Consider the following 12,143-nt stretch of genomic DNA (forward strand, 5'->3'; position numbering starts at 1 on the left):
ACCAACTATTCCAGCACACAGGAACATGAGGCTAGCGATGTAAGAGCTTCTCCCAAAGAATCCCAGCGCCCGTGTGTGTGAATCCATGTACATCCATCAGTGTGTGTGTAAATATGAGTGAGAGGGGCTCTGCTGAGACTGGATTTCTGTGTTTGAAATTACAGACTGATGTCTGTATTAAAACCATAAATCACGTGAATATTTTGACTTTGCTCATTATCCAGCCAGGAAAGACCACAATAATAAAAAAGGTAGGATACCCTGCATTTGGACACAAGCCCGTGCTCAGATGGGCAGCAGGGAAACAGGGAAGCTGTCCTGGCCCAGAGCTCTGGAGCAGCCCAGCGGTGGCCTCTCCACACACACAGCTGGTCTCCCCCCATCCCCAGCCGCCTCGGCCGAGGCCCCAGTTGGTCAGCGAATCCCTCCCCCACTGGCCTCTTGTGTTCCAGCAACATCACTGCCTAGGCCAGGTCACAAAATGTTCAAGCCGAGACGGGGATCTGACGATTAAGGGGCACCCTTGCTTTCCCAGTCCTGGCAGGCTAGCTGACAGGCAGGCTGGGACGCCGACAGGCGCGGGGAAGATGCTGGCTTTCTGCTGCTGCTCCTGCTGCTGTGCTGTGAGCAGAGGGGTCGCCTAGTAACCCTTCACCTGAGCACGGCCAGGCGCTCATGAGGTGCTCCGCAGCCCTGGCTCCGCACTCCTCAGCCATCAGAAGATGAACCCTGACTTCCAGGAACACCTAAGGTGGTGAACAGGCAGCCCCCTGCAGCCCGGCCAAGCTGTGTCACTGCCCCACACTCACTACACAGGCCTCTTTGCACATGGCTTGGAAATTTGTGGATTCAATTAAAAAGAGGAAGGGAGATCACCCAGTAGTGTTGAAACACCGAATCAGGGTACTGTAACATCATCAACTCTTACCATGTCTGGAATAGTCAGACTGATATGAGGACGTTAGAACAATCATCAGAAATGTAACTAGGTCTCAAGTGGTAGGAAGGTATCTGCTTGGGCATCCTCACGGCAACGTGAGTAGACTTCACAACACAAAACTCAGTAGGAGAGAAAAAGGAGACAGAATGGGTTATAATACCATTATGGTAAATGGAACACACACACTCACAATATGTGTGTTTGGGACAACACACTCGGCTCATAAAAGAAACACTAAATACACTCCCGTGGCTGCCTATGGGCAGAGCGGGGTCTGAGATGGTGCACGAGCACTTCAACAAAGAAGCCACGAGCAGCAGAGGGGCTTCCAGGGACGGAGATGCTGGATGAACTGAGGGGGATCCCCCACGAGGTGACGGACACGGCTTGGCGGGAGGAAAGCGCCGTCTCCCGGCTCACCCACCATTGACTCTTCCCCAAGGACTCCCGGCTCCGGCGTCTCTCTCATTTCCCATCACCCGTCTTAAGCCTAGTTTGGAACCAGACTGGAAACCTTACCCGTCCTCCTGGCGGAGGACTCGAGCCTCCGTGCCTGCAGGGAGACCATCCTCCCGTCACCCCATCTCCTGCCCCGTGGAGCAGCGCATGCCCAGGAGACGGGCTTGCAGAAGGACTCCTGGCGGGCTGACCAGGGGATGGATGTGGAGCGTGCGTGGGCTCCGGGCCGCACAGTGTGTTCAGGGGGAGGCCGGCTGCTCTCCGGGCTGAGGCCCGTGGACGCTGCCGGAGGCTGCTGAAGTGGGGGCTACCGGTCCCGTGTGCAGCACCACCAGTGCCGTCCTGGGACCCACAGGCAGCCCCTCCCGTGCGGGAGAACGTTCCAGGAGCCGGGCTCCGCGTTTCCTGGGGGATCCCGGGGCCCTGCCGGACGTGCCGGCCTGAAGACCCTGCACTTGGCCCACTCGGCCCCTCCCTCCGAGCCCGCTGACCTCCTCCCCCATCCACACCGGCCTCGTCCTTGAAGCCTCCTCTCCACGAAGCCCTGCCTGGGCCCCAGCCAGACCCTCTCCTCTGGGCCCCGGCCGGCACTCTGTCTCATTGCTGGACGTTCCTGCTCCGATCCGCACTCCTCTCTGTGCCTTGGGCCTGGCCTCTGGGCTCTCCCGGGTGTCACCTGTCCTCCGGAGCCCTGGGCCCCTTCCTGGGGGCGGCCGGCTTAGACCTTCCTGCCCTCCCGAGTCCACGACTCTGGGTGCGGGGCCTGGGCAGCCCCAACAGCCCTCCCAGCTCAGAGGACACAGATGCATCTTGGGGGCGTCGAGTGGAGGACGTCGTACACACTGAAGAGTCTATTCCGTATCTGTGTCCAGTCTGCATCGTAGACGCCCCTTGGCCGAGGGAGAGAACAGAGCAGCGTGCCCCCTTCCATGGGGAACGGGGAACCCCTCCTCGGGCCAGTCGCCCCCATACAGCTCCTGGTTTCCTGTGCGTTATCCTAAACCACGTGGCCGAGCTTTGGAAAACCAAACTGAGTAGCAGGGACGAACCTCGCTGAGTGCGGACACAGGGCCCTAGGGGGGCAGCAGTTCCCGGGACAGGAGCCGGAGCGTCTACTTCCCTGGAGTCCACGTGTGTCTGCAGAGCAGGGCTCACAATAGCCAGGGCAGCTGGCCGGGCCAGGGACCAGGCCCGGGACGTGGCCGCGGGGGGAGCAGCTCTGGAGGTCTTCCCCGGCCCACTGTGACCACCCCCATTCCTGGGGGCGGGCGAAGTGAGCCCCCAGCTGACCCAGGCAGCAGAGCCTGCGTGAGCAACAGGGGCTGCGTGGCCAAGACAAGAGGAGACCCTGGGCAGGCTATTGCGGGTCCTGGCCTGGCCACCGTGGCGGTCCGGCTTGGTGGACACTTTGGTGGAGACAGCCCAACAGGAGGCCTCTCAGCCACACTGGTCCAGGCTGTCCTGGGGGCTTCCACATGGGGAACGGGCAGCCTCCTGACCTGCCGTCACCATCCTCAGGGGGTGGCCTCTGTGACTGACATGGCTTCAGTGTTTTGGTCCCCCCAAATTCACATGTCGGAACCCTTACCCTCAATGCGATATTAGGAGGTGGGGCCTTTGGCAGGTGATTAAGCCGTAAAGATGGAGCCCTTGTGAATGGGGTTAGTGCCTTTATAACAGAGACCCGAGAGAGCTCCCTCACCCCTCCCACCATGAGGACCCAGCAAGAGGCACCGGCTGTGAACCTCCACCACGCTGGCACCCTGAGCTCGCATGTCCAGCCTCGGGGCAGGGAGCAAGTCTGGACATGCCTTGATTCACCCTCATACTTGACCGAGTCTGGCTGGGTGAAAACTTCAGGCTGGAAAGAACCTTCCCCCAAAACGGGCCAGGCGCTGCACTGCTACCGAGGGGCTTGATGGCGTCCTGGTTCCTGGTTCCTGGTCCCTGGAACATCGCAGCACCCTTGCATCTTGTCCCTGTGCTCTGAGATTTCCCAGCGGTGCTCCCTGGCAGGTTCCTCGCGGCCGGCGGCTGGTCCTCCGGTCCTGGGACCTTCTCGTGATCACCGCAGATGCATTCCTTCCCTTTCTGCGTTCTCCGGAAGACCCTGCTCCCTGGGCCCTGAGTGCCAGGAATGCCCCTTTGATTTTCTTCTTTTCTCCCGTTTCCTGGTTTCCAGCTCTGGTCACCTTCCTGCTCCACTTTCCGGGGGCTTGGCTCACCGTTCCTTCCAGCCCCAGGACTCGATTTCTGTGACCATGTTTTGCTTTACTCTCTGTTCTGGCTTTTCCCTTTTCTATGGCCCTTGCTCCCGTTCTGTGGACGTGGAATCGCCCCTCTTTAAGGACTTTAATGCTGTTTTGGCTCTCTCTGCAGCGCCCCTCCGGCCCCCGCACCCACCCAGGAGTCTGGCCTCCGAGCTGCTGCTGAGCGCCTTCCCAGGTGCCGATAACCCTTGGTCTTCGGTTCGTGGCCTAGAGTGAGGACGTAAAGCCGGTGGAAGGTGGGGGACACGGTGGAGACGCGGTGACCTTGTGAACCGTCAGCATCACGTCAAGGACCTCAGGGGCCACCTGCTGCGGGGCCCCAGGACAGCCTCCTTTGGGCCAGTCAGTCCCTGAAGGAGGCCCCCATCTCTGCCCGGGGGTAAAGCTCAGCGTGCCGGGAGCCCAGCATGGGGCCGGGGGGGGCGGTGGTGGCCTCACCGTACTCTGTGCCTGAGTCTGTCCCAGCCCAGGGACCCTGTGCCTTTCTGTCCAGGGCTGTGGGGTTGGCAGGGCGTCGGGACGGAGGCCTCTCAGGCCCCTGTGGCCTGGTCCCATGTCTGAGCCCTGCCTGTCCTGCACCCCGGGGCCAGGGTCCCTGCGGTCACTGTCCCTGGGCTGTCCGAGTCAGCGGGCGGAGCTGGGGGTGTCTGTCCCCATGGCGCTCTGCAGCCCACTGCCTGGCACCGGCTGTCCAGCCCCGGGCCTCCTGCTCCTTCCCTGCCTCCCAGGTACGAGGGTGTCTGTCTTTTAAAAGCCCTGTTGCTACACATGACCCCCAACCCCCCAGGCCAGAGCCCGAGTGTCTCCTCGCTCTAGGGGGGCTTAGCGCCTACCAGGCGCACAGCAGAGGAAGACATGCTTCCCCGAGTGTGCAAATGAGTGAAGGGGTGCATGAGTGCCCGGGGAGGGGGCAAGGCCGCACTGCAGGATCCCAGGAGGGTCAAGCCGGCCCAGTGCAGGGCCGGGCACAGAGACAACCTTCGCAACACCTGCCACGGAGACCAGAGGAAACAGCGCACAGCCCACCCCTTCCCCCCGCCCCATCTGGGGCCCCAGCGGCTGTGATTCCTGGGCCCCTGCTGCCTGCTTTGGCTCCGCTCAGGGAGGAGCCTCAGGGGGCTTCTCTCCCCAGGGGACAAAGGCAGGGATGGGGAAGGAAACCCACGGTTGGCGACTGCCCCGGCTCCAGGCGGCTGGGAAGCGGGGGAGGGAATTACCCAGCAAGGGTCCTGACCGGAGGGGGGCAGGGGTCTGCGCCCGGGAGCTTGGGGGACCCTGCCCTTCTGTCGGACCCACCTGCCTTATGGGGAGACTCTCACCACCTCCCAAAGCAGGAGATGCCTGTTAGGAGGTTCCTTCTGTCAGGCCCAGATCCTGCCCCCTCATCTGAGGGGCTGCCTGCCAAAGCCGAAGCCCCTGTCCCCCAGGGAGGAGGGGTCAGGTGTGGGGCGGGGGGGGGTTCGGGCTGCCACGGTGCTCCCCCTGAGCCTCGAAGAGCGTCCCCCAGACCGACTCCAGGCCCAGTGCAGGGTGGCCGGGCGGCCTCCAGCATCCCAGCTCTGCTATTTAACATTCTGCCAAACCACTGGTTCTCAGCCCATTTTCCCCCCAAGACACCAGACACAAAGCAAGAAACCAAGTGCCCACGTGAATGCCGAGCGTGGAAATCTCTCCTCCGGCCCCTCACCTGAGAGCCTGGCCCGGGCACCACAGAGAAGGGTCATCCCTGCCCCAGCTGCCTGCACAGAGCCTGGTGGGCGACACTCGCCTGTGCAGCGGGGGGCATGCAGGTGGGACGGCGGGGCCTCGGGCGAGGGCAGGGCTGGAAACAGCCTCGGCAGTAAAGGTAAAGAAGGCCTTGAAATACCTAGAAGTTTCTTACTGTCCAGTTTCTGCCTGTTGAGGGGGTTTGTGCCGTAGAGCAGGGCGTGCGCCTCTGAGTGCACCGTCTGCAGCTCCTCCAGGGTGGCCTTGCGTCCGCGGATGCACTGCGGGGACAGAAGAAGACAGGCTACTGCAGGGCTGGGCCTCAGCAGGAAACTGGCGCCCAGCAGGAGATGAAATGCTACACGGGCATGAGCACAAAACTATTTGGTTATTGCGAAATCAAAAGCAAACATCACCCGATGCAGTATGTGAAAAATATTTAAGAAATATTTTACAGGGTTTGCACTTTAATTAAAACTTAGGAAAACGTTTTAAAAAAAGATAATTCCAGCCTTCAATGCTTTAACCTTCACTGTCACACAACTGATTTGGCATCAAATTATTGCTTTGCTTTCCAACTGCTGGGGTCTGGTCTTAAAAGAGAGACGAGCTGCTTGGAGGTGGACCTGCTCTCAGGAAGTGGGGGCCAGACCCCAGCTCCTTGGGCATCTTCGAGCCTTCCGGCGAGCCTGAGACGGCCCGCAGTCGTCTGACACCCCGATCTGCGTGTCCGTCCGCATTTTTCTTCGGTTTGGAAATTCCTCAAATCTGGACCCCTCGGCTATTTTTAGATGTTCTCCAGAAATTATCTTGAGTTGAGCTACATTTACTTAACCTTTGAGAAGGAGGTTGGTTTGTGAAGCAAGATTCCAGTTGACACTTCTTTATACTTTCCGAGGGCCAGAGCGACACAGGAAGAGCCAAGAGGACCCTGGAGGCCCAGGGGGAGCCTGTGGGCTTGCAGGGCCGGACGCACCCCCGTGCAGGGGCAGGCCAGGAGCTGCGCTACCCCCGGGAACCTCCAGGGAGGCCCCAGAACTGCTCCTAACGGTACAACAGGCCTCCCAGAGACGCCTGCCGACGCAGGAGCAAAGGGCAGGGGAGCCAGAGGCCGGCTGTGACCGAGTCTTTGCCGGCCTGGCCTCCTCCTCATGGAGGGGCCACAAGGTCACAGAGAAGGTTGCCCACCCCGTGGAGTGAGGGGCGCTGGCCGGGAGGCCTGGGCCCCGGGCGGCCGCCCAGTCCCTCTGCTTCTCCTCTGTCGGGGGCCTCCCCAACAACCCGCGTTCCCTCGGCCGAGGGAACACGCGTCACCCTCTGGACCTGCAGGTGCCCCGCACGGTGAGCATTCCCGCACGTCGAGGGCACGCCTGGCCCTTCACCCCGGGTCTCCTCGGTACCTGGGGGCCCCCGTGGCCATGGGCGCCGGCCCTCAGTGCCAGGGGGCTGGACGAGCAGCTCGGTCTGCTCCCCTCGCCTCCTCCGTCTCCTGTCTTGAAACTATTCTGGAGGCCCCAGCCCGAGGGGACCCTCCTGGGGGCGAGCCTGGGAGGCGGGCGGGGGCCGTGGTCCTGCAGCGGAGGAGGAGGGCACGTCCGCCGGGGCGATGCTGCCCCCCAGTGGTGCAGCCTCGCGGGATCCGGGAGCAGGTGCCGAGGGCTCCAGCCCACAACCTCAGGGTCCCCGTCCTCTCCAGAGGGACTCCAGGACAGGATTCTTGACCCACGCCCGGTGCTTTCCCCTCCAAACACCATGTATCGCCATAAACTGGCAGAGAGATGGGGTCACGTGCGACAACTGACCTCAACTCCTAAATACTCTGGCTTCTGGGGAAGGGGGGCTGGATGGCGGCAGAGTGGGGTTCGGACCACGCCCGCCCTCCAGACGGGCTGCTCCGGGCCTGGCCCAGGTGGCACCGGGCTGTGAAGGACGGACGTGGACGTTCTGCTCATCCACGGGGCTCTAGCTTTCCAGGGCCACCCTACAGGGCAGCACACACCAGCCGCCCTGCACCCCATCCCCGGCTTCACGGGGTCCCCAGTGTGTGGGGAGAGAGCAGGCCCCCACTTGGTGGGCACGTGGGGGGCTGGCTGCCACTGTCCTGGAGGGCTCCTGGGAGGGGGCGCCACCTGCCCTGCTCCATGGATGACGATGCTGTGGCGCCCACGGCCTGGAGCTCCCCCCGCCCCCCTCCCCGTGCACCCGCACAAACGGTCCTCCGCTTCCTCTCACCCCAGAGCTCAAGACCCTCTTGATGGCTGCATGCCAGGAAATGCCTCTCCCCCATCAAAAGGATGGAGGAGCCTCAAAGGTCCTTCAGCAGAGCCTTCCTGTCCTCATGGGCCTGGGGCCACTGCAACGGTGGGTTGGCACCATGAGTCCCAGACCCCGACAGGCCGGAGCAGAGGCAGCTCAGCCCGCCTTGTCGGCAGGCAGCGTGGTCCCCTTGCCAGGCGGCTGGGACAGACGCGAGGACCCGCCGCTCAGAGCGGTAGAGGCGGGGGCAGTGCTGCGCTTGGGAACCAACGCCAAGCAGACCAGACCGGCCCGCGCACCCTTCCTGCCTCGCGGGCCAGAGGCTCCCCACACCCTGGGAGAGGCTCTCGGAAAAATTCAAGTAAGAGAACTTCCAAGGGAAAGCCAACAGGATGACGGATGCCCCCGGACCCCGCCCTTGCAGCAGAGGCCCTGGGACGGCTTGGCCGTGTGACCCAGGCGCTGACGGGGAGCCTGGCTAGGGGCTGGCATCTCAGGGAACAGGAGCGTGCGAGAGGAGGTGCAGGACAGAAGAGCTCAGCATTCCTCCAGAAGCCAGGCCCGTGCGCCTGCCTGCAGGGCCCGTGTCCTCCCCCAGGCCCTCCCCGACTCAAGCCCTGGTTCAGGCGGCCAGCATGGGCCACCCTTCTCGCTGCCCGCGGGGCCGGCCTTACCTCACATTTGCCGCGAAGGCCGGTCTCCTGCAGCCGGGACCAGATGCTCTGGATGCGCCCGGCGTGCTCCGGGTGGCTGTTGGTGTTCCCGCAGGTGCACTGGTGCTTCAGCATCAGCGTGTCGTACACGAGGCCTGGGGCAGAGGTGGAGGCGGCTGCCATCAGATGAGCCCTCGGGTTCCTGGGCAGCTCCCCCGCCCGCCGCCCGCTCACGGCACTCGCCCAACGGTCAGAGGGTGGCGGGAGCTCAGCGGCCTGCAGTGCGAGGGGCAGGCGGGGCAGGAAGCAACGAGAAGGCAGGCGGCCCGCCCCCAGGTCTCTCGGCTGTGAGCCGTGTGGCGCTCACGTCCAGGGGACTGCGCTGACCCAGAAACAAGTGAGATTTTGGTCCAAAACTCGAGTCTCTCTGTCAGGGAACTTCTCTATCAAGTGGTTCGACCTTGTGGACTGAGATCCGTCCAAGGTTCTTGGGGCCCAGAAGGCTCAGTTCTGCCCTCAGAATCTTGCAGAGCAGCTGAACAGTTGCGTGGAGCTCACATACGGGCTCGCACACACACACGGACTCAAGCGCGTTTAAAATCACACTAGAAACGGACGTAAGTGGAGGAATCCAGGAACTCGCACTCACTCCCCAGCTCTGCACTCTCCACTTGGGACAGCGCTGGAAGCTGTTTCAGCCTGAGGGTGCCCAGCACTGAGCCGGCCCAGCGGCGGGGTCACCCTCAGGAGGGAAGTGCGGCAGCCTCACCAGCCTGGGCTCCGCCGCGGGGAAGCGGTGGCCCTTCCAGCTGATCAAAGTGACTGATGTCACTTGGCAGCTGCGAGGAAGGTGGTGGAACCTGCCTGTCTGGAGAAACGGGGGTGGGTGGGGTGGGTGTGGCCACCTTCAGCTTCCACCAGGAGCCCCCCTGTGCTGTGCCCCTCCTGGGGGGGGGGCCGGTCAGCCCCTGGTGACATCTGCCAGGAGGGGGTCCTGTTGTCCCCGACACAGCACAGTCACACACCTGGTCTCCCAGGGTTGGGACAGTGGGAAGGTGGCTGGGTGAGTGGACGCCCTGGCAGCCACCAGCACCTGTCACTAACACCTGCTCGTTCAGGTGGAGAAGGGAGGGAGTGCTGGGCGAAGAGCAGGGGCCGCAGAGTCAGAGACCCATGGCCACTCCTTCTCCATGTCTGATGCTGCCAAGTAGAGGCATTAGCACCAGCCTCCGGGGGACCGAGCTTCAAGGTGAGCCTGTTCCTACGGGTCCAGCTGGACACAGCAGTGCCCGAGCCTCCCCGCTCAGTCTCCTAGAAGTTGGGCTAATGGGAGTCAGTCCCCTTGCATTGGAGAGATTCTGGGTCCACCAGCAAAACTGAGCGGTGGGGCAGGGGAGAGTGGGGTTGGACTTCCGGTAAAAAAAGCAGCAGGACAGGGGCAGGTTTACAGTCCGTGCACTAACGAGGGTGTGCCTGGTAGCACGTGACAGATGCACACACACGTCTACGTGGACGGCACGGACATATGTATGTGCACAGCCCAGAGGCCCATCAGCACCACGACACGGCCACCCCCTCCACAGCATCATCGTGGTGACAAAATCGCCTCCTGACGTTTACTGGCCACGAGGCCAGGAACTTCAAGGTGACGCCACTGTCATCCCCTTTCACAAACGGGAAATGGCAGCAGAGCCGGTCTGCAGAGCGAGTGGGGAGCGGCCAGCATGCTGGGCAGACGCGCGTGGGCTCGGAAGGTGCCAAGAGTGGCCGACAGCAGTGCAGGCCCCCCCGAGTCCTGGCTTCGTAAAATGCACAACGTCTGTGTCTACCTGTCTGTCTGGCTACGCGCAGAAACAACCCAGAAGACGTGACCTGAACACTGACAATGGCTCCTCTTGGGGGCAGGGTTGGGGCACCCGTTAGCTTCTCAGGTTTCCATCACGTGCGCTTTTTTTTTTTTTTTAAGTATTTATTTATTTATTTGGCAGCGCTGGTTCTTAGTTGCGGCACGTGGGATCTTAGTTCCCTGACCGGGGATAGAACCCAGGGCCCCTGCCTTGGGAGTGCAGTGTCTTAGCCACTGGACCGCCAGGGAAGTCCCATGTGTGCTTTCTTACAGTGAATATGCACTGTTTCGTACATTTTTTAAAAAGTGCTAATGAAGACAAACTAAGGAGGTCCATCAACAGAGCAGGGTCCACCGGCCGGGCCACTCCTGGTGACGTCATGCCGGCCCGCAGGCTCTCTGGCGGGACTGCTGACCGCCCAGGGGGCACATCTGACATGGGAGTGTTTCCACTGTGGTCCTGGGGTTTGTCACAGGACCTGCGCTCTTCTAACAATGGACCTACCTCAGCCAATGGCCAGGGACTCACACTTTTAAAAAGAGTAACCTGCTGATTCTATTTGTGATACTTCGCAGTTTTCTGGTTTTCTTTCTGAAAAGCAAGAATTTAACTTCTGGATACTGACTGAAACTTTTCTCTGAATGGGATCAGTATCCTTCTGAGACCTGACAGAGAGAACACGGCCATGTCTGCACATCCCAGTGTGCAGAAAAACAGGGCGTTTTCTGAGAACTGTTTGGAGGAGGATGAAACTGCTGTGTATTTAGATAACTTTACCTTAACACGCCACTAAGAAGAACTACCCAATGAGTTAGACGAGAACAGTGTGAGGCGCTATCCCGGCCAACCTCCCGTCGCAGGCGGGGTGGGGCAGGGTGGAGGCTGCCCCGGGAGCAGCCTAGCCCGACAGCGAGGCCAGCGCCTCAGACCCTGGCGGACGCCTCACTTGGCTACAGTTCTCAGCCCCGACTCGCGGGGAGCGCCTTCCAGGCGGAGGCAGAGGGTCCTGCCCGCAGACTTGTCCCCGGCCGGGCGGGGCGGTGAGTCAGCACAGGTGGAGGACAGCTCGGCGCAGGGCAAGAGTCCAGGGCTGGCCGAGCCCTGCCCTCACGCGACGCGCAAACACCGCACGGGGCCACCTGGGCCTCACAGGCGAGGTCCTGGCCGAGCGCTCAGTTCCAGGTCGGGAAGGATGTGAAAGGGCAAAGGTCACTGCCCTGCTGACCGCGGACGGGAAGCCGCCCGGCCCTCGCGGGCCCGCGGACGGGCTGTTCTCTGGAGACTTTGATTCTCCAGGTGAGAGGTGGGCTTCTGGGCTCAGGACAGAGCCCCAGGGTCACAGAATGGGGCGAGGGGAGCCCCAGGGAGCACTCCATCCGGTGCCCCCAGCCCGGGCTAGGCCAAGGGTGAAGGTCGGGCAAGGTGTGAGGGGCGTGAGCCCTGCAGGTGGCGGGGGGGGGCGCTGAGCCGCACCCTCTGGCCCGCGCAGGCCCCGCTGTGGCACCTCCCGCCCCCTCACGTCTGCCCGGGCCGCAGCCCCGACGCCCCACCCCATGTTACCTGTGGTGAACCGCGGCTTGGTCGGGGGCTCCTGCACAGACATGGGGAAGGTGGCGGATGCAGGGGAGGACTGCGCCCGGGACAGAGGCCGGTGGCTGCCGAAGGACACGGGGATGCCGGCCGCCTCCATCGACGCCTGGTAGCTCCTCAGCTGGTGGACCCGTTGCTGCTCCAGGAGGAGGGCTTGCTGGGGGAGAGGAGACAAGAGCCATTTTTGTTGCTTCCAGGCAGCTCCTGCCCCTGGCTGGAGGGCTACGTGTGTCCCCTTCTCCCAGGTCGCTCATCCACCCGGCCCTTGGGCACCGGGTGGCACCGGGTGGACAGCCTGTGTTGGCCCCGACCAGATTGGACATCCCCGTGGGAAGATGGACCATCAGTGGAGATGCCCGGCGAGCCTGGTCAGGGCTGACAGGGAGGCCTGGCCCAGCCTGGGGGCCGCGGGGGGTCCCTA

The 12,143-nt window shown here is 62.4% G+C and overlaps 1 protein-coding gene across 5 annotated transcripts in view; it reads right to left on the reverse strand.

The window, feature by feature from the left end:
- HDAC4 (histone deacetylase 4) overlaps positions 1 to 12,143 on the reverse strand; it is a 296,704-nt gene that overhangs the window by 39,501 nt on the left and 245,060 nt on the right. For 4 of the 5 annotated variants that reach the window (XM_081243356.1, XM_081243355.1, XM_081243358.1 and 1 more), the window contains exons 14-16: positions 11,693 to 11,879; positions 8,307 to 8,440; positions 5,537 to 5,657 (exon numbers count right to left, since the gene is read on the reverse strand). In XM_081243356.1, coding sequence (XP_081099482.1) covers positions 5,537 to 5,657; positions 8,307 to 8,440; positions 11,693 to 11,879 — 442 coding nt within the window. The remainder of the gene's footprint in view (positions 1 to 5,536; positions 5,658 to 8,306; positions 8,441 to 11,692; positions 11,880 to 12,143) is intronic. The other variant, XM_081243357.1, reaches the window with a different exon arrangement.

The sequence above is a fragment of the Mesoplodon bidens genome (assembly GCF_964165515.1).
Source record: "Mesoplodon bidens genome assembly, chromosome: 8".
NCBI lineage: Eukaryota > Metazoa > Chordata > Mammalia > Artiodactyla > Ziphiidae > Mesoplodon > Mesoplodon bidens.